The sequence below is a fragment of the Petromyzon marinus genome, chromosome 10 (genome assembly GCF_048934315.1).
Source record: "Petromyzon marinus isolate PM22_M1 ecotype Great Lakes invasive population chromosome 10, UKy_Petmar_22M1.pri1.0, whole genome shotgun sequence".
NCBI classification, from domain to species: domain Eukaryota; kingdom Metazoa; phylum Chordata; class Hyperoartia; order Petromyzontiformes; family Petromyzontidae; genus Petromyzon; species Petromyzon marinus.
In genome coordinates this window covers 9,154,900-9,175,593 of record NC_133676.1, presented here as the reverse complement: position 1 = coordinate 9,175,593, position 20,694 = coordinate 9,154,900, and the positions used below count along the sequence as shown (strand labels likewise).

Here is a 20,694-nt window from a genome sequence, read left to right as displayed (position 1 = left end):
AAGAAGTGTTATGTTTTCATTTGTAGGAATTAACATTCTAGTCACGTTAATAGAATTGGTAGGTTTAGTGGTAGTATTAGTAAGAACATTGGTGTTAAAATGTTACGATTATAGAATAAGCATTATCGTTTGTAGTATGAATACTGCTCAAAGGAGATTTGTTCTAAAGGAACACATTGAATACAGTAGTTTACAAATATTTAGAAATTATTATTTAGGAGTAATTCAAAGACAGGTTAAGGAATAAAGAAACAATGGAGGTCACCAATGCCACGAGAACAACTGACGTTGGATGGACACATTAAACTGCGAAACGGATACCGAAAGAAGGCAAGATAGAAGAAGAGGAAGACAGCGGAAGAGACGGCAGCAGCGAGATGAATACAATTATTTGGAGGCCACTGCTGGACAAGAACAACGAAGGAAAGGAAATAAAATGGGATGGGTGGGGGGGTAGGGAGAGGCTGTTGCCCACTGGTGGGAAGTTACAGGCTGACAACGACAACAACAACAACAATGTAGCAGCAGCAGTGGATCTATTTAAAGGAAAGGAACCCACCACACGACTTTAGAGGACGCACCTGCCTTGGGCACAGCTGCACACGCAAACACAGCGGACGCTCGGGTCGAGCGAGAGCCGCGAACCCAGGCTGTCCGTATCACGCGTCTGTTTGGCTCGCTGCCTCTCACATGATCTCCTCCAATCTGAATTGCGGCTCTGTGATCTGCTGCAAATGTTTAAATAACCAAGTAGGCTAATGCTAAATGTGGATTATTATGGGTATAGTTTACATACGGGTCGTTCTACAAATTAGACAGCCTCAATAGAATTTCGAAATCATCCTAAACAATAAAGGTGGTTTTGGGTAGATCGGGTAAATATAAATGTGCCGTTAAACCCGACAGAGCCGTTTTGTAAGGTTTGTCACGTAAACAAACGCGCCAATTTGTAACTACTTCAGCACAACCGTGTGTTGGAGAGTAAACCCACAACATTTACAATTCGAGTCCGACGTTTTTCTGATTACAACCAGCTTCATCAGGCGATTAGCCAGAATCTTAAATACACGAGGGGTGTGATTTTCCAAGTAATGTTCTATAGTTTTAGAAAATATGTCTCATTTATGGAATATGTCAAACGGTTGACACGTAGTTGAAATGGAACGCAGCATCACAATCGTGTTACAACCTCAGCCAAGCTTGTGTTTTGTGTAGTAAAAGTAATACAAGGAATGCAGCAGCGGCGGCGGCAACAAGGATGGGACGAGACTGGAGGAAGTGGAGGATGCTCTGCGGGGATGCCTCAAAGTCCCACAGGGGATCTGCTAAATAACCGTCCAAACGTTTGGCTAATGCGATAAACAAACGCACAGCAGGCCGCTGCTGGTCTGGGGTCTGTGATTACAAAATTGCATTCATGCCACAGTCACTGCCTATGGATTCCACGGTCAAGGCTCATGTTCCACCATCTGCGTTTGTGGGTGGATTGATTCAGAGCTTGAGACCACACTGCCCTGTGGTCCCGCTGATGCCCTATTCACAAATGGACACACGCGTTAATTAATTCCATTATGCAATCGGTAGGACACAGCAAATGAATGAAGGCATATATACATATTAATTCCCATCCTGAATGAGCTTGTGATGGTAAAATGGCTGAATGGTGGGGGGGGCTAGAGGGGGAGGGAGGGGGGTGATGTTGAGTGGCTCATGGGGGTTGCTGGGATGGGGGTTTTGTGCCTCCTCCTCTTCTCCTTGCTGGTTTCGTGAGTGCCTTGGAGACATTCCCTTTTAATTATCGCTCGTGTAAAAACAAGGTAATGCATTAGTCGGACAACATTTCCTGTGGGCTTGCCTGGCCTGCCCTAGAGAAACATCTGTAAAGTGAGTGTTTGCTCGCTGTGCTGTTGTAACATCAATAGTCATGTTGGACGTTGCTTTTTACAAAACATGTATATATAAGGCAAGAAATGAAGTTTAATATTTAATGTGTAAATATTTAAAAACATTGTTACTGGAAATATGCACAACAAAAAAAAGCCATATTTATTATTCTTTTAAATAGCTATTGTAGCTGTGATCTTCTTTCATTGTGAATATGAAAATGTATCAAATCATTGCACCGAAACAGTATGCATCAATACTAAACATTTTCAGCCGTGTAGTTACAAATATATATCAGTGCTGAATGTTTTGCTAATTTTACGTTTAAAACATAAGGCTATACTTTACTATTACTACATCTGTATTTGAAACATCTCTTGGTCTATGTGCCGTGCATCCTTACTCAAAGATATCGGCAATCATGGCCCTCCATTTAGCTCTGTTGACATTACTCAGACGTGTTTTAAAAAAAAAAATTCCATGCTATTCTTTGTTTTTTTATGAAATGAGCATGTGGATCGTTATGCACTATATTCAAAGCCACATTCTAAAATGTCTTCCGAAAAAAATTGGATTGGAGAAATAACGTAAAAACCAGAAATGGAGAAAATATTAACCACCTCTGATTTTCTGATGACAGTCGTAAAAACTACCCACCCATGCAAGCACTATCCAGGCTCAGACTCTACTTAGCTTCTGAGATCTGATGATATTGGGCAAGCTTCAGGTGATTTAGTCATAGGTTTATATTGTATGATTCTACGTACTTTTCCTGCTATTTATTTTGCAGTCCAAGTTTAGCTTTGTGAGAATTACGAATTTTGTACTTTGCAGTCTCATCACCTTAATTCATCTCTTCACCTAAAATTAGTCCTGCATGTATATGTACAAATGAAATATGCTGGAAGAACCAAAGAAGGAATTAGCAATTCTATGTGCTCATTACTATGAAGTGATACTCCTTGAGAGGGTTATTGAAGTTACTGATGGTATGATTAATAATTCAGCCAACCCTGTTTCAAACCATTCGATTTCAACATCAGAAATGACAGGTCATGCTGTGCAGGTGCCCCTTGCTCCGTAAAGGTGTTTTTTTAATGAAATACTTTGATCTACATTTCCTCATCATCATCATCATCGTCGTCGTCTATCAACTGCTGGATGAAGACCTCCCCATTCCATGTTGGTCATGTGGGCTTGTTTTGACCATATGTCACATTGGTCAGTGCAAGTTGATGAAGTGGGGTACCCAAGGTACAGTTGAGATATATCGATTGCCCCTTATGTTAGTCGCGGCTGATGTTAGCCGTGGCTAGCATCACAGTGCCACCAGCCCACTTTGTCATCATCCCTTACAATTTTAGTGCTGCTACCTTCCAGCTCACTCCTGCATATGAACTGATGTCATCATTCCATCTCCGTGGCGGGCATTTTCTTGGACGTGTTCTCTCCATCTATAAAATCCAGCTAACGAGAGGTTTTAACGGGGCACTATGACGGTCAGGATGAGCCCCCTTGGGAAGGATGATTAAAAGCCAAAGAGGTGGCCATTAGGTCAGAGGGCCTTTCATCCACGGACCAATCAATCAGTGGTTGGGAAACAGCTCAAAAGGTCCTTTCAATCGATAAAACAAAACCCGCCTCAAATGCAGCTCATCCTCGTTCGCTGACCTTTTGTAATTAGATTACTGTGACCTTGTGACCTTTCTGCAGCCTAAGATGTTGTCTACATTATACACATAATTTTTGTTTAACCCCCCCCCCTACCAATGTGGTGTTCTCACTCTTTTATAATTATATCTTAACTTGGTGATGACGCAGCTCTTAACGTGCTGCACTGTGAACCCGGCGACCTCAGTTTGATTACCGGCCATGACTATCGTCAGCGATGAGTGAGAAGTGAACTGGTGCTATTTGTCTTAAAGGTGGTCTATCAACCAAGCAATAGCTAAACACTTGAGCGATGAAGCCTACATTTAGTGAACACATACAGCGAGGGAAAAAAGTATTTGATCCCCTGCTGATTTTGTACGTTTGCCCACTGACAAAGAAATGATCAGTCTATCATTTTAATGGTAGGTTTATTTGAACAGTGAGAGACAGAATAACAACAAAATCCAGAAAAACGCATGTAAAAAATGTTATAAATTGATTTGCATTTTAATGAGGGAAATAAGAATTGACCCCCTCTCAATCAGAAAGATTTCTGGCTCCCAGGTGTATTTTATACAGGTAATGAGCTGAGATTAGGAGCACACTCTTAAAGGGAGTGCTCCTAATCTCAGCTTGTTACCTGTGTAGTGTTCGATTTCACTCGGACAACTTCAGTCTTTCTTCCAACGCCGCATTATTTACAATTCTCATTATGTCCTCCACATTCCACAATATCCAGGTCGCCACGGCTCGCTCGCCGTGCTTCACTCGACTCGCTCGCCACCTTTGTCTCTCCACTCCCCCACGATCACTTCGCTTGCTTCGCACACAGCGACTTCGCACACAGCGTCTTCAGCTCCGCTATCGCTATGCTCACTCCACTGCTGGCTATTCTCTTCAGCTCCGCTATCGCTATGCTCACTCCACTGCTAACTACTTTGTCTTTGTTCAGCTTCGCTATCGCTTAGCTCTCTCCTTTCAACTCTGTATCTCAAACTCTGTCTCTCAACTCTCCACACTTCAATTCCCCCTGTTGACTCCAAGCTCTCCCAACTCCACGTCTTGCCTCGTCCAGCTCCCAACTCCAACTCTCCGCTCTCTGTGTGTCTCCCCCAATTTATCCCCATTCTCATTACCCCTAATTAATTGGCCCGCGTGCCTCCCCACGCTTCGCGTCCTCAAACACCTGTCTTTCTCCAGACATCTCGATGCCTCCTCGCCCTTGACAACAGCCCCAGCCAATCACCGCCGTTGCTGGTCCTCTGGCTTAATTGGCCCAACCGTTACCTCATCATCCCAGCCCTTGCACCTGGCTGTCCTAACATGACCCATACTGTTTTTGCCTTCCCTACAGGCTGACCCAAGATAACCCGTACTGTCTGTGTGATCATGCAATCACGCTGCCTCCACCACGCACCTTCGTACTCCACTACACCTGTATAAAAGACACCTGTCCACAGAAGCAATCAATCAGATTCCAAACTCTCCACCATGGCCAAGACCAAAGAGCTCTCCAAGGATGTCAGGGACAAGATTGTAGACCTGCAAAAGGCTGGAATGGGCTACAAGACCATTGCCAAGCAGTTTGGTGAGAAGGTAACAACATCTTCTTTGGTTCTTTCGGTAAAGTCACGTAGAATGAGAATAAAATAATAAAATAAAATAAGACAATAAAATTCTCGCGACGTTTTGGCCACAATACAAGCATCCTTCATCAGGTGAAAGAACAGAACTGTTGGGACGACAGTGCTCCAAGTTCGTGCGATTATTAGCAAATGTAAGAAACACAAAAGAACTGTCAATCTCCCTCGGCCTGGGGCTCCATGCAAGATCTCACCTCGTGGAGTTGCAATGATCATGAGAACGGTGAGGAATCAGCCCATAACTACACGGGAGGATCTTGTCAATGATCTCAAGGCAGCTGGGACCATAGTCACCAAGAAAACAATTGGTAACACACTACGCCGTGAAGGACTGAAATCCTGCAGCGCCCGCAAGGTCCCCCTGCTCAAGAAAGCACATATACATGCCCGTCTGAAGTTTGCCAATTAACATCTGAATGATTCAGAGGACAACTGGGTGAAAGTGTTGTGGTCAGATGAGACCAAAATTTAGCTCTTTGGCATCAACTCAACTCGCCGTGTTTGGAGGAGGAGAAGGAGGAATGCTGCCTATGACCCCAAGAACACCATCCCCACCGTCAAACATAGAGGTGGAAACATTATGCTTTGGGGGTGTTTTTCTGCTAAGGGGACCGGACAACTTCACCGCATCAAAGGGATGATGGACGGGGCCATGTACCGTCAAATCTTGGGTGAAAACCTCCTTCCCTCAGCCAGGGCATTGAAAATGGGTCGTGGATGGGTATTCCAGCATGACAATGACCCAAAACACACGGCCAAGGCAACAAAGGAGTGGCTCAAGAAGAAGCACATTAAGGTCCTGGAGTGGCCTAGCCAGTCTCCAGACCTTAATCCCATAGAAAATCTGTGGAGGGAGCTGAAGGTTCGAGTTGCCAAACGTCAGCCTCGAAACCTTAATGACTTGGAGAAGATCTGCAAAGAGGAGTGGGAAAAAAATCCCTCCTGAGATGTGTGCAAACCTGGTGGCCAACTACAAGAAACGTCTGACCTCTGTGATTGGCAACAAGTGTTTTGCCACCAAATACTAAGTCATGTTTTGCAGAGGGGTCAAATACTTATTTCCCTCATTTTGACATGCGTTTTTCGGGATTTTGTTGTTGTTATTATGTCTCTTACTGTTCAAATAAACCTGCCATTAAAATTATAGACTGATAATTTCTTTGTCAGTGGGCAAACGTACAAAATCAGCAGGGAATCAAATACTTTTTTCCCTCACTGTAAGTTAGTTTTATTTAGTGTAAAATAACATTCCAATGTTTTAATGCATTTATAATGGGACTGAGACTGTGGTTTAGCCCCAGCGTGCCAACTTAGTCGATGCCAGGTCTCCACCTTTACGCCTCAGTAATTCTCACTGTAGTTATTACACCTTGGGATTTAACCATGCCAGCCTAATGAAATGTTTCTATGGAAGTGAGAGAAAATGACAAGTCTTCACCAAAAGCCCAGAACTTGGCAGTTGTATGATTCAATGCTTAAAAAAATAAAAGTAAATCATATTTATAAGAGGAAGGCTGCTTAATTAAGCAAGGTTTTTTTTTTCTAATGAAAATCGAATTAACACGCGTGAGCCTTGACAAAGGAATGCAATGTAATCAAAGCACAAGGCAGTGGATGTAAAGGTGCTGCCCTGCAATTGCTTGCTCATGCCACTACTGACAGGCCTCCGCAAGGGCGATCTCTTAGAGAGGCCTTCTAGAGGGTAATTGGACTACTCTTCCACGTTGGCTAGACGTCATAGAAGAAGTGAGATTACTCTTTGGTTCTGTCGGTAAAGTCACGTAGGTAGAAAAATAAAATAAAATAAAAAATAATATATCACGTTTCGATCACAACACAAGTGGTCGTCCTCAGGCGGAAAAAAATAATCCGGCAGTAGAAGTGCTGAACCAGGAAGAAACGCAGCGAGAGAGCTGTTACAACAAGACATTATATATGTAGTAAAGGGAAAGCAGGCAGGGTCTGAGCTGGAAAGGAATTCCATCCCCGCACGCAAGCACGTCAGCTGTGTTAATGGGGCAGATTAGGGAGAGAGAGATTAGGGAAAGAGATTAGCATGAAATGAGCTTCCGTCGTCGCATAAGAGCATCGCCCCCGCATATGCGCACAACAGCAGTGTTAATGGGAGATTAGCACTATGTTGATGGGAGAGATTAGGCAGAGAGATTAGGGGGATTAGCAGGTTAATGTCATGTCTGTGTAACACAAGCTGCGGCACTGCCAACTGCGCTGTGAGAGGCAAGCGCGTCCATGCAAGAGAACCACCGCAATGGTGGTCGTGCCAGTGAGACACACAGCCCATCACACAGCCAGAACCATCGATACATCGAGGTTAACTTTACATTTGGTTAAGTTAACCTGATTCCTAAATCAGGTTAACCTGATTCCTAAATCAGGTTAACCTGATTACTAAATCAGGTTAACAATAACACCATCCATCAAATTGAACATGGAAGTGGAAAATGATGACAAGCTACATTCCTGGATGTTTTGATCGAGAAGTGGCCTGATGGCTCGTTGGGACATTCCGTCTACAGGAAAGCCACCCACACGGATTCCTATCTAAAAACTGACTCCCACCACCATCCCGCCCAGAAGAACTCCCTCATCTAAACACTACACCAGAGGGCCCGCTGCATCTCCGACCAGCGCCACCGAGCGAGTGAACTGGAGCACGTACACCAAGCCCTCAAGATGAATGGATACTCAGACTGCACAATCCGCAAAGCTGTATCCCCAACCATGGGGAGACAATCATCTGAGGACCCAATCAAAACCATCACCTTGCCATACATAGCAGGTGTTACCAAAAAGATTTCCAAAATCTTAAACAAACACAAGATCCAGGTCCGATTCAATACAGTACACAAAATCCGTGATTTGATCCCACCTGTGAAGGATGTCATTCCTGACATGTGATACCCTGCTGTTTACAAACTAAGTTGTGTCTGCGGCAGCAGTTACATTGGGGAAACGAAATGGCATGTCTCGGACCGTGTTCGCGAACACAAGGCAGATTTAAAACACGGCAGAACCAATACCTCTGCAATGGCTGATCATTGTTATAACGCAGTGGGCTCGCACGGTATTGTTTTTCTCGAAACCAAGGTACTCTGCAAACCTTCGGGCTACCATCAAAGATTTGTCCATGAAGCCATCCAGATATATAAACACAGAGACAATTTCAACCGAGAAGATGGGTATAAGCTGAGCAATCGTTGGAAGGATGTTATTAACCAAGCAAAGTCGTAACTTGCTGTGGTGCTTCCATTCTTCTCTGCCGTTTGGCTGTTATCTCCGACTCTCTGAGTTACATTGCCCTGTTGGGTGCCTCTGCATTAATGGGCTGGGTCTCAATAACATGGCCACCTCTGCTCCCTTAGCCTCAATGTATCGATGGTTCTGGCTGTGTGATGGGCTGTGTGTGTCACTGGCGCGACCACCGTTGCAGTGGTTCTCTTGCGTTGACGCGTTTGCTTCTCACAGCGCAGTTGGCAGTGCCACAGCTTGTGTTACACATAGACATGACATTCACTTCCTAAACCCCCTAATCTCCCTGCCTAATCTCTCCCATCAACATAGTGCTAATCTCCCATTAACACTGCTGTTGTGCGCATATGCGGGGGCGATACTCTTATGCGGCGACGGAAGCTAATTTCATGCTAATCTCTCTCCCTAATCTCTCTCTCCCTAATCTCCACCATTAACACAACTGACGTGCTTGCGTGCGGGGATGGAATTCCTTTCCAGCTCAGACCCCGCCTGCTTGCCCTTCGCCAAATAAATAACCTCTTGTTGTTGTAACAGCTCTCTCGCTGGTTCAGCAGTTCCACTGCTGGATTATTTTTTCCGCCTGAGGCTCGACCGCTTGTGTTGCGATCGAAACATCATGATATACATTTTTCTACCTACGTGGCTTTACCGAAAGAACCAAAGAGTATCGATTCCTGCAGTCACGAAAGCTTCAAATCAAGATAGAAGTGAGATTAACCATACTTTACCCGACCACATGCGTCCTGCCGATTGACTAAGAACGGAGTGAAAGACAAATCACCCTAACGTGGCCAAAAGACAAAATTAAGTCGAATTACATGATCAAACTGCACGCCGTGCAACCAGAACAAAGGAAGCAAAATTAAAAACCGACAAAGCGCACAAATAACAATTACAAAAGGGCATGCGCTCTTGAAGGCAACCTGTCGAAAAATCTGCCACGGTCCCAGAATGTAAAATTTTAAGCCAAAGACAATAAATAAGTAAGCAAATAAATAAATAAAATGCAATCCAAAATGCTGCGCGCCTCACTGTGCGGCGGCGGCGAGCGCCCGCGTGATTGCCATCCGATTGAACCTGTCGCGCTGCAGCCAGCCGCCACAGAATTAATCTGCCCCTGCTGAGACCCTGACGACATTCAGCACTCACATCAACCCAGCCAATTTTCACTCTCCCGGGTGGGCGGGGGAGGGTACAAAAGACAAAAATCCCCCATATAGCCTGAACAGAATGTATGAGCAAGTGCCGTTAGCAGGCACCGTTGAGAAGGCCGGCAAGGCAGATGAGGCGGTGAGCGGCCAACAACACGCCCGGCCACCTTTGTCTCCCTAGTGGCGATGTTTTACATACTACACCAGGTACTAATTTCAGGCTGAGCCGAACGAGGGGAGGCCCAGAACCAGTTAAGATAATCGTCACTGGTGTTGGCCGTACGCGGGAAACTAACTCGGGGTCGCCGAGTTCGTAGCGCATTGCGCGAACCGCTAAGCCACGGAGGGTACACACACACACACACCCAAGGACACGCACATGGACACCCAGCTACCTGGCACTCCAGTTCTGAAATAAAAAAAAATGTGATCCCGTAAGGTTTAATCTCAGTGTGTGCGAAATATAACACTACCCCACCGGTTTATTTCCACTTGGTTGCATTTGATTTCTTGCATTTGCATGAAATGCTTTGAATATTGTAATGTTAAATGAAAGCAGCTAAACGTAATTCATGTATGCATTTCTAATTGTTTTAAAAGTAAATTTAAAAAATTACACGATCCTGTCAGTGTTGCGTTCAATTAAGTATGGGCTAAGAAAAACTAACGGCCGTATGGCAGAGTAGGGCTATTGGAGTGTGATGACGAAGTTGGAAAGTTACAGTTTATTTGTTTTCAGGGACGTGTGGTTTATGAGCGAGTCCGATTAATGAATAGATAGCGAGTAATAATACATAATTTGCTGGCATTAGTAATTGTAAACTAGGATTTGGCAGCACAGCACGTCAGTACATAACAATACGAGATATTCATTTTCCAGTTTTCGTGCAGTGCACACGCCTAATAGTTAACATCCATTCGAATGGTTCATTGTGCTCGAGTTCACATTCTCATATTCGGCCGACTAAAAACATACCAGGCCTACGCTGATGCCATGTGACACGCGTTCAGTGTAACCACCATTGTGCTTCGTATCCCCCCCCGCCCCCAAACAACCCCCCAACCAAATTGTCCCCCATCCCGTGGGTGGCCACCGAGGGGGGATCATCTGGCCCTCCTCACGCCTCCACAAGTAAATAACTACATTCATCCTCTGAGCCCAGCCCTGACCTTTTTTTTTCAAATCCCCGATCCCACTGAGCAATCTGTGTAGCTGCAGGCCTTGAAATGCATCCGGACACCAGCTGCTCTAGTGACGTGCCGAAAAGCCACCGCGTTTGCCTGTGCACACCAAGTGGCGATGGGGGGATGGGGTGGTGCGTGTAGGCAGCTGCACGCACGCGTCACGTGCGTGCGACTAAAAACAGACTTCGTAAATACTGACCGTGGTGCGTGCACAACCGGGGACACACAAACGTACGTACGTACTGCGTGGTGCGTGCTCACAAGACTATGACCCTGTACAGGAAACCTGTAATTAGCGGAACCCTCTTCGCCAGACTGTAATACAAGCGCAACGGACCACTAAACGAATGTGTGTGTGTATAGAGGGATCGGCAAGATTGGCCTGCTCCCCGTCGTGTGCAAGATGTCGATGAGGAGGCTTCAGATAACAACGCTGCAGTACTTTGCAAGTCTCGGCCATTACTACCTGAGTCAAATACCCCTTTTCCACAGGGAAATCCGAGCCATGCCAGCATGACCCCCCCCCCCCCGCTCATTGTATGGCTGGTTTTCTACTGGACATTTGCCCTGCCGAGCCAGAGCCAAACCCGTGAAACCCTGGCCTCACTGGACATCTGAATCTGGCTCGGGGTCAAGCAGGCCACACGCAATCAAATGACATAAGTCGTTTCATTGTGTGTGACGTCAGTAGCATGACTCGAGTTCTGCAGTGGAAAAAAAACCTGCAGTCTCCTTTGCTGCTCAGTTGTAAAACAGAAAGGAGGCATAAGCGTCAGTGGTGGTGTGGCAGTACCTGCATAGCAGTATGGAGGCTGCTCAGTGCTTCTGGCTGAATTTCCCATAGAAGCCCACGCTGTCCTCCGCGTGCAGCTTCACCTCCGGCACGGAGCATATCGAGGTCACTGTCAGATGCAAAGACAAAGATCCAGCCGCAAAGGGTTAACAGACTGTTGGGGCTAGGGTGGTCACATAACGCACACGCACAAAATGGGACATATACACATAGGACGCACATGTAACCACAGGAAACAACAGACGGCATCAGCACAAATACACACATAGGACAAATATTGCTATTAGCAAGCACCCATTAAGGCCGACATTGTACACGGGGAGGGGGGGGGGTGATGTCGCCAGTACATCTGACGATATTTTTCTCCCCAGTGCTCATGTACACGTACTTATTTAAGGCTGAGACGACCTAGAGGAGATGCAGAACCAGTTCAGATATCATGAACCACTGATATTAGCCACAACCAGTTTCTCGGTTCGCACTGCCGTGCGCAAACCACTACACGCCACAGCTCCGCATACATAGGACACACACATACATCAGCCAAAGACAAATATCCCCCTATCACTGTACAGCCTGTTGGGGCAAGCGCTGCGAGTGAGCACACACAAAATAGACATATATACACATAGGACGCAACATAAAAAGACAAAGATCCCCCGTATATAGCCTTTAATAGACGGCTGGGGCAAGTGTTGTAAGAAAACACCGATCAAAGCTGGCAAAGCACATGAGGGGGTGGGTGGCCAGCACTACGCCCGACTGTCTTTATTTCCTCACTGCAAGCTGTTTACATATTGCACCAAGTACCCATCTAAGGCTCTAATAAACCTAAGGGATGTCCGGAACAGGTTCAGATATAAATCACCACTGATATTAGCTGTGAGCGGAAATCAAACTTGGGATGCCAGGTTCATAGAGCAGTGAGCTGTCAACTGCCCTACCGCTCCCCACACATACAGACATGACACACACAGGAAACGCGCACATGCATAACATATACATAGACTCGGAAGACACAAAATCACTCTGATCATACACACAGGACACTCACACACAACACACAGGGCCACACACACGCCTGTGCTCGGTCACTCATGTGCTCGCCTGCATACACTCGCGACACTTATGCACTTGCACAAACATGGCAGCGAGGGTTTTATTTTTGTCACAACATGGTGATGGATCTCCCAAGCCCTGCGAGATGGAATAATTGGGCTAGGCCTCTGTTTTGACAGCAACAGAAAGCTGATACCTCACGCCACACGATTTTCATTATGTAATGTGCGCAACATTTTTTGTTTTTTTTCGTACGAAGCCATCAATATTTGCCATTACCACTTTTGAATTCGGCATTCCGGCTGAAAGAGTGATGACGCTGCTCAGACCTCTATGTATCACAGCTCAGAATTAATGCAACAGCGGGCGGGGGGCTTTAAAGGTTGCTCAGTTCACAGGGGTAGGGGTCAGAGTGAGGTGTTACTCGGCCCTCTTAAGTGTGCCGAGATCAATAGTTTCCCTGCTAAATCTTCCCCACCTCGCAGTAAGGTTAGACTGAATGATGCATTGCGTTAGCAGCCTGTTTCACCGCCATAATTGCAATATTTGTAATTACTTTGAGAAGGCGGGGGGAAAAATACACACTTCATAATAGATTTTTTTTCAGCGGATAAAGAGAACCCGGCTCTCCGTTGGAAACTCCGGTGTCTCTCTCTCTCTCTCTGTCTACGTGTGCACTCACTGTCAGAGAGCTCCGTGAGCCTGGGAGGGAGATCGCTGAAGTACGGGTGGCTGAGTGCGTCGATAGCTGAAATGCGGCTCCTGGGGTGCGCCTGCAACAGGCGCGACGCTAGCTCCTCCGCTACGGGAATGAGTGCCAGCCTGCTCGCACGCACACACAACGTGCACACACACAGCATGTGGTCATTGTGTACACAGTACAAAGATCCCTACCACCCCCCCCGACAGTCAGCTGTCGGGGGCAAGTGCTGTCAGATAACACAGGTATGCACATGCTAACACGCACAACACAAAGACCCCCCCCCCCGTAAAGCCTCAATAGACTGTTGGGGCAAGTGCTGTTAGTGAGCACCTATTAAAGGTCAGCAGGGTACACGAGGGGGTGGGTGGGTGGCCAGCACCATGCCAGGCCGCCTTCGTCTCCCTAGTCACGATGTTTACACAGCGCACCAGGTACTCATTTGAGGCTGAGTCGACCTAGGGGAGGCCCATGACCGATTCAGATAATCGTCACTGGTGTAGATGGCCATACGCGGGAATCGGACTAGCGCAGCGCTGCACAAACCCGTCCGAACACGCACACACACCATGAGACACAAACAAACATAGGACACACACGCACACACACCATGAGACACACACAAACATAGGACACACACGCACACACACCATGAGACACAAACAAACATAGGACACACACGCACACACACCATGAGACACAAACAAACATAGGACACACACGCACACACACCACGAGACACAAACAAACATAGGACACACACGCACACACACCACGAGACACAAACAAACATAGGACACACACGCACACACACCATGAGACACAAACAAACATAGGACACACACGCACACACACCATGAGACACAAACAAACATAGGACACACACGCACACACACCATGAGACACAAACAAACATAGGACACACACGCACACACACCATGAGACACAAACAAACATAGGACACACACGCACACACACCATGAGACACAAACAAACATAGGACACACACGCACACACACCATGAGACACAAACAAACATAGGACACACACGCACAGGGTACGAAACACAGGACACACAGCACACACGTGCACATAGGACAAAGAGAGAAATCCCCTATATGGTATACTTAGACCCTATTAAGGCTGACTCAGTGCGCAAAGGGGTGGGTGTGGCCGGGCCAATCATGGTGGTTACATGTTGCACGAGGTACTTATTTGAGGCCGAGTTGACTTAGGGGAGGGGCGGGACTGGCTTGTGTCATTACCACCGATGTTAGTTGTGTTCTGGGAATCGAACTCAGCCCTCTGGGTTCGTAGCACAGTGCGATAACCACAAAGCCAGGGGCCATCCATTTCGTGGGTGCGCAAAAGTCTGTCAAAATTTGACCCCTCTCCCCCTCCCTGTACGCACGCGGACTTTTTACCCCCCCCCCCCACCTGCGCACGTACGCCTGACGCACCCCCCCAACCCCCCGAATATTTAATTCTCACAGAATCGATCAAGGATTAATAATATGAACGTGTCGAAGCAACAGATAGTCCACCGCCGGACTATCTAACTCATTTGAAGGCCAATGTAGACCAATTGTTTATTATCGAGTCTTCACTCCCCCTTCCCCCGTTTCCTTTGCGTACATTGTCAGTAGACCCCCCCCCCATACGCAAGCGTGCGCATTTGGGTTAACCCTCCCCACTCCCCCCTCCATGCGTACGTACTAAATGGTTGCCCCCCCACCACTCCCCATCATTGTGTACACACACACACCCACACACGCACGCACACCCACACACGCACGCACACGCGCACACGCACACACACCCACACACACACGCACACACACACCCACACACGCACACCCACACACGCACACCCGCACACGCACACCCACACACCCACACGCACACCCACACACACACACCCACACACGCACACACATATGTGCGTAACCAAAACCCACCTGCAGGAGTCTGCGCGCAACCAACTGTGTGTGCACTCAGACACAAAAAGAATGAACGTCGTTGTTCATTTTCTGGACTTTTGGTTTTGCTATTCATCTCTTCTGGCACTCCTTGTGAACCTGCCAAGATTAATCAGTGCTTATTTACTAATTGAAATTAAAAGGAAAAGTTTCGGAATTTTCTTTCTTTAGGCGGGTTTAGGAGTAATGCTTGTAGTTTTGAATTATTTGACCACTTCTTTGTGTCAGTGCAGTGGGATTTTTCAAATTAAATGTGCCGCACAAGTAGGAATCAATAAACACCCAGAATATAACGTTTCACAAAGCCAACGTGTCGACCAAAACGTTGAGGACTGCTGATGGAAGCCAGTGTTGTTGACCATCTGTTTTTCTTTTCTTTTCTCCAAATACTCTAAATTACTTTGCGTTGCCTACAAAGAAACTTAAATAATCGACAATAATAATTTTCAGCGCTTAGTCAATACACTTTCAGCACTTAGTCAATACTACATGAAGGCCGACTCATGCCAAGTCAGTCATGTGGGTTGTTTGCCCATACTTTTCACCACGCTGGTCAGTGCGCGTTGTTGAAGTGGGGGAGGCAATTGTTCAGAACCAGTTCAGATATCGCCTGCGACTGATGTTGCCGTGAATTGAGCTCAGATCACTGGGTTCATAGCAGTGTGCTAACCAGTGTACCCCCCCCCTCCTCCTCCCATGCAGGGGGGGGGGGGGTGGGGGATAAGATCTTGCCCGGTGGCGAGATGTTAACTATGTCGCCTGGTATATAGGAGCTCGTGGGTTCGATTACAACCCTGGTGCCTCTATATTTGGAGTTTGAATATTTTCCCCGTGGTTCCGTGGATTTTTCTCCGGGTCCTCTGGTTTCCCCCCTCATATTTAGAAACATGCGTTTTCGAGTATTTGCCTGATATACATTTCCACGTGATAAGCTACTTCGTTGAGCTATCATTTATGGCCAGGTCGCTTCTAAAAAAGAGCTATATAGCTCAGTGGGCCTCACCTGGTAAAATAAAAAATAGTTAATAAATGCTCTACTTACACGTCAGCTGCCCATGCATTAACACAAACAGGACCCATTGCTATCCACCATCATCTTAATTGGAATCATCGTTATACTAAGAATAATAAATGGCAACATCTGTTCGTTGTAGCGTATAGCCTTGCTAAAAGTCAACACACATTATTGAGGTTGCCACTTATTTCTTCTGCACGATGGATTCAGGAACATGATATCAAATTCACTTTCACAAAATCATCTCAACGTGATGTCTTCAGCCACGGTGTGATCTGCCCGGTTATTTATTTGCATTGAGTTATTGTAGACGATGTGACCTTGGGAGACTCGGCTATGTGGCATGCGTGAGACTAGGTCAAGCCGTACAAAGTCACCCCCTATGAATGACTTCATAAAGTGGAGTGCGCTCTGATATATTGCACGGGCCATTGTGTGGGTTCACAGACCCATCACTTGACTCTTAATAATCCTCCTAATATATCTAACTGATTATAAGTGCTGCACTTCAGCATGTCCAGCATGTCCACTGAGCAACAGAGGTCACCGGGTCATCTATAAAGCTTAAGTGGACATGCATTCCTGCCCCTTGCTTGTTGCGGGGCCTCTGTGTTTTTGTGTGTGCTTGTGTGGGCAGCGGGGTACATTGTGGGCAGTCGGGGGCAGTGCAGAAAAATACATTGCTGTATGTACATATTGTATTGTGCTTCTATGCGTCCATGTCCATGGCTACCCGCTCAGGGCTTAATGTCTCACTGTATATTTTTCCGGGTCGCTGATAAACTATAGACGGCGTGTGAGGAGTAGCCAGTCACAGTGAAACGTATATTGGACGCGGTGTGCCGGGCACAGAAATATGTCCTTGGTCGCTGACCTGGATAATATCTGGGTGAAATTAAGTCCTGCCCTTCACCTTCACCAGCCAGGCATAGTGATCAAATGATCAAATAACCCCCACAACCCTGCATGGCGAGGGGAGGCCCTCATTCAACATTTGACAAAATGGCTACGTGCATTCCTGAAGTTTGGAAATAAAGCAGACAGCAAGCTGCAATGAAAACCTCCACGGACTTCCAGTTCCAACACCACCAAAGGGGCAGAGTAAATCAAATTGTAGGTGAATTATTCTGTAACTTTTAGGCTATCCAGGATGTCTGGACAGACTAACCACATGGTTAAGATGTTCTGAGCGAGCAAGTTTTCACACAGACGAAGATCCGATTCACTCTCAGAGTAATTTGTTGAGTTAATAATTAGTTAATAAAGCTAATTATCTTCATCAACCATGATATCTCCACTGCTGGAAGAAGGCCTCCCCCCAAGCTGTCGCCAACCTCTCACGATCCTGTGACCACACAATCCAACCTAGCACCTGCACAGGAGCTGATATCATCGTTCCACCTCCTTGGTGGGAGTCTTCTCGAACGTCTTCCATGATTTCGATTTAAAGCTTTCGTGACTGCAGGAATTCATCTTCTTGGTTCTTTCGGTAAAGTCACGTAGAAGGGAAACAATAAAATAATAATTTTTATTATGTTTTATTTTTATTATTTTATTTCCATTCTACGTGACTTTATCGTAAGAACCAAGAAGGTCTTCCATGATGCTACAGAAGTTACTCGCGCTTATTGTTCGTGAAACGAAACGTTCAGACCCCGTGACTTACTTTGCAAGAGGGAGCCGCTACGTGCCAATTATCAAAGTAAAATCCTACACCTGCCCTCCAATGAATTCGTTCCTATAAATACTGTACTAGCCCTGTGTAAGACAGTAATACAAATGGTAATGGGAATCAATCCGGTCTCATCTTGCCAAACATATGACGCTGCTTTGAATGTCACTGAATTTGCACAATGAGCCACATGTTGACACTCCTTGCTTGGGAGGATTAAGCAAGAGAATTTTGGAGATTTTCTCAGGTTACGGAAGGCCAACAGGCCGTGCCTGTCCATGCCTGCTGCAAAGGGTCGGTCCGCACTCGTCCTCCAAAGGGTGGTTAACAAATAACTCCCAGACAAAAGGCAGATTAACCAGAAACTAAAAAACTTTAATCTTGAAGAGTTGAAAAACAAGAGCTCATGCAGCCAATGTATTCGATCAGGAAGGTGCCAAAACAAACACGCATTGCTGGGAATTTAGCCGAAGTCCGCCTGTGTGGCAACACGTGTTCGTTCTGTAGCTACGAATGAACGTTTGCAAAAACATTTTTTGAAAAATACGAATCGAAGAGGTATAATTTCTACCCTGCGTATTTGTTTTCATTAAGCGATTGTCCTTTTTTATATTTAAGGAAAAGCATGTACGTCTTGCCGCACCGGTCTACATTTTAAGTTAATTTAGCATTTGATAAAAGCTTTAATGTTAACATGAAACAATGTCAAAAGTATGTCGCGGCAATGGCAGAACATAAGTGAGATGCTGTTACCAATCTTGGCTGCCAAGTCTCCTTTCCACTTCTAAATCAAACTCAACGTTTGCACCCCCCCCCCCCCCATTATTTTACAGCACTGGAGGAGTTTTGAACGACGGAACGCTTGTCAGCAGAACGCACCCCAGACTGCTGTCGACCTGCCACGTTGTGCCGCCCCACGCTATTTCCCAATAATTAATTTGTTTAAAAAAAAAACCTGTCCTGCTTCGTTCTCATGTAGGACACGCTAAAGAATTACTTGTCCCGGTAGCAAAAAAAGGCAAAGTTCCCCCCGTTGCGTAGCCTCCGCAGACTGTTGAGGAAAGTGCTGTGAAGCGAGCACCACAATTTGATGGCTGCATGTCACACGACGGCGTGGTGTGGGCAGAACCGTGCCGGGCCACATTTGTCTTCCCAGTGCTGATGTTTACACACCACGCGCTACAACAGATACCTTTGTTTATATTATTGCATACAGGGAACATATCACCACACACTTTTTGGAGCCAACCTTAGCAGAAGCCCAGGATTGGTTACGATTCTTGCCACTGAAGTTAGCCGTAGCCGGGAATCATACACAGGTCACCGGCATTGTAACACAGTGTGTCAAACGCCACTTCACCGCTCCAATGTCTCGCAAACACTCATGGTAGCGTGTATACACACATAGGACATGCACACACACCCACAGTGTATATACACAGAAATATGTAAACATAAGGGACCATGGCGGCCGGATACCTAAAGAGAGAAACTTAAAAACAGGCCAAACGCTCAGACGGGTGCAATGTAACATATACACTCCAGTAGCCACCACAGGTCAAGGATTAGGAGATAGATTGCGCTGATATTTGCCTTCTCAGCCTGAAGCTTGGCCGCTCCCACCCCACACCCAGGGCCCCCAGAGCCCCAGCCACCTCCGGAGTCACCACCACCACCAAAGATGGCGCGTGTGTGTGAAACCAAACGTCTGACCCTGATTAACGCCAGTGCCAGGTTTTCTCTCCGCCGCTGTGGCCAGACAGCTGTGACAACATGAACATCGAGTCTCACTGCCGCCTCGCCCACGTCGGCCCATCACCACAACAAGCGGGGGGTGGGCAGGCTGGCAATTTCCTTTACCCGGCTGCATAGTCAATCAGCTGTTAAACCCACACCTCCGATTAGCACAGTTGGCTAAGTACGGTGCAAAAGAAGTTCAACATACATGACCAAACATAAAAATGTAGTTTCCACTTAAGAAGAGTAATACTAACAATGGGATCTGGCAGCGTGCTGTGTTGTGAATGCGGGCACTGAGTTTGATTCATGGCCATGGCTAACATCAGTGGTGAATGTTATCAAAACCGGTCCTGCCACCCCCCCTTCACCAACAACCACACTGACCAGTGTGGTTAAATCAATTAAACAACCCCATTGCTAACATGGCATGGGGAAGCCTTCATCCAGAAGTGGATTGACAAACGTATGGAAATTGAATAAAGCCGGTAATGTGATTATTCAAGGAGATGCAAGAAGACTTTTACATGATAAATGACATGAGTCCTCTTTAGCATCATTTATGTGTATTATAATTGGGCAATTTGACCAATAGCTTTTTCAATTCTATTCTTGTATATGGAAATATGTTCAGGAGCTAAATGTCAATGTCGAGGTCTGCCAGTCACGAGAGGGCTTCATGAGAGAGTTTGTGTAGTTTTTGCTATTCCTCCTCCATTGCAATAGCACAGACGACAGTGGTTTACTATACGATCTATAGTTGCATGGCCACAGTCACATTGTGGCTTGTCTCTAATTTTCCATTAATGAAGGAGATGTTGCACATCGATCTGTTGATAATCTGATGCGGTTGATAGTCACACAGGCGTCTTCGAGAAGGAATGTCCAAGCCAGGAGGTGCAATGTTTGGGTATGTTTGCCAGCTTTCAGCTGGATCTGGGTGAGATTTT

At 46.3% G+C, this 20,694-nt stretch overlaps 1 protein-coding gene across 9 annotated transcripts in view; it reads right to left on the bottom strand.

The window, feature by feature from the left end:
* The window catches only part of CDK14 (cyclin dependent kinase 14), a 135,459-nt gene that overhangs the window by 31,140 nt on the left and 83,625 nt on the right, over positions 1-20,694 (bottom strand). For all 9 annotated transcript variants that reach the window (XR_012941406.1, XM_032951406.2, XM_032951407.2 and 6 more), the window contains 2 exons: positions 13,324-13,463; positions 11,583-11,691 (listed from right to left, as the gene is read on the bottom strand). Coding sequence is in view for 8 of the 9 variants with exons in the window: in XM_032951406.2 (XP_032807297.1) it covers positions 11,606-11,691; positions 13,324-13,463 (226 nt within the window). In the remaining variant the exon portion in view is untranslated. The remainder of the gene's footprint in view (positions 1-11,582; positions 11,692-13,323; positions 13,464-20,694) is intronic.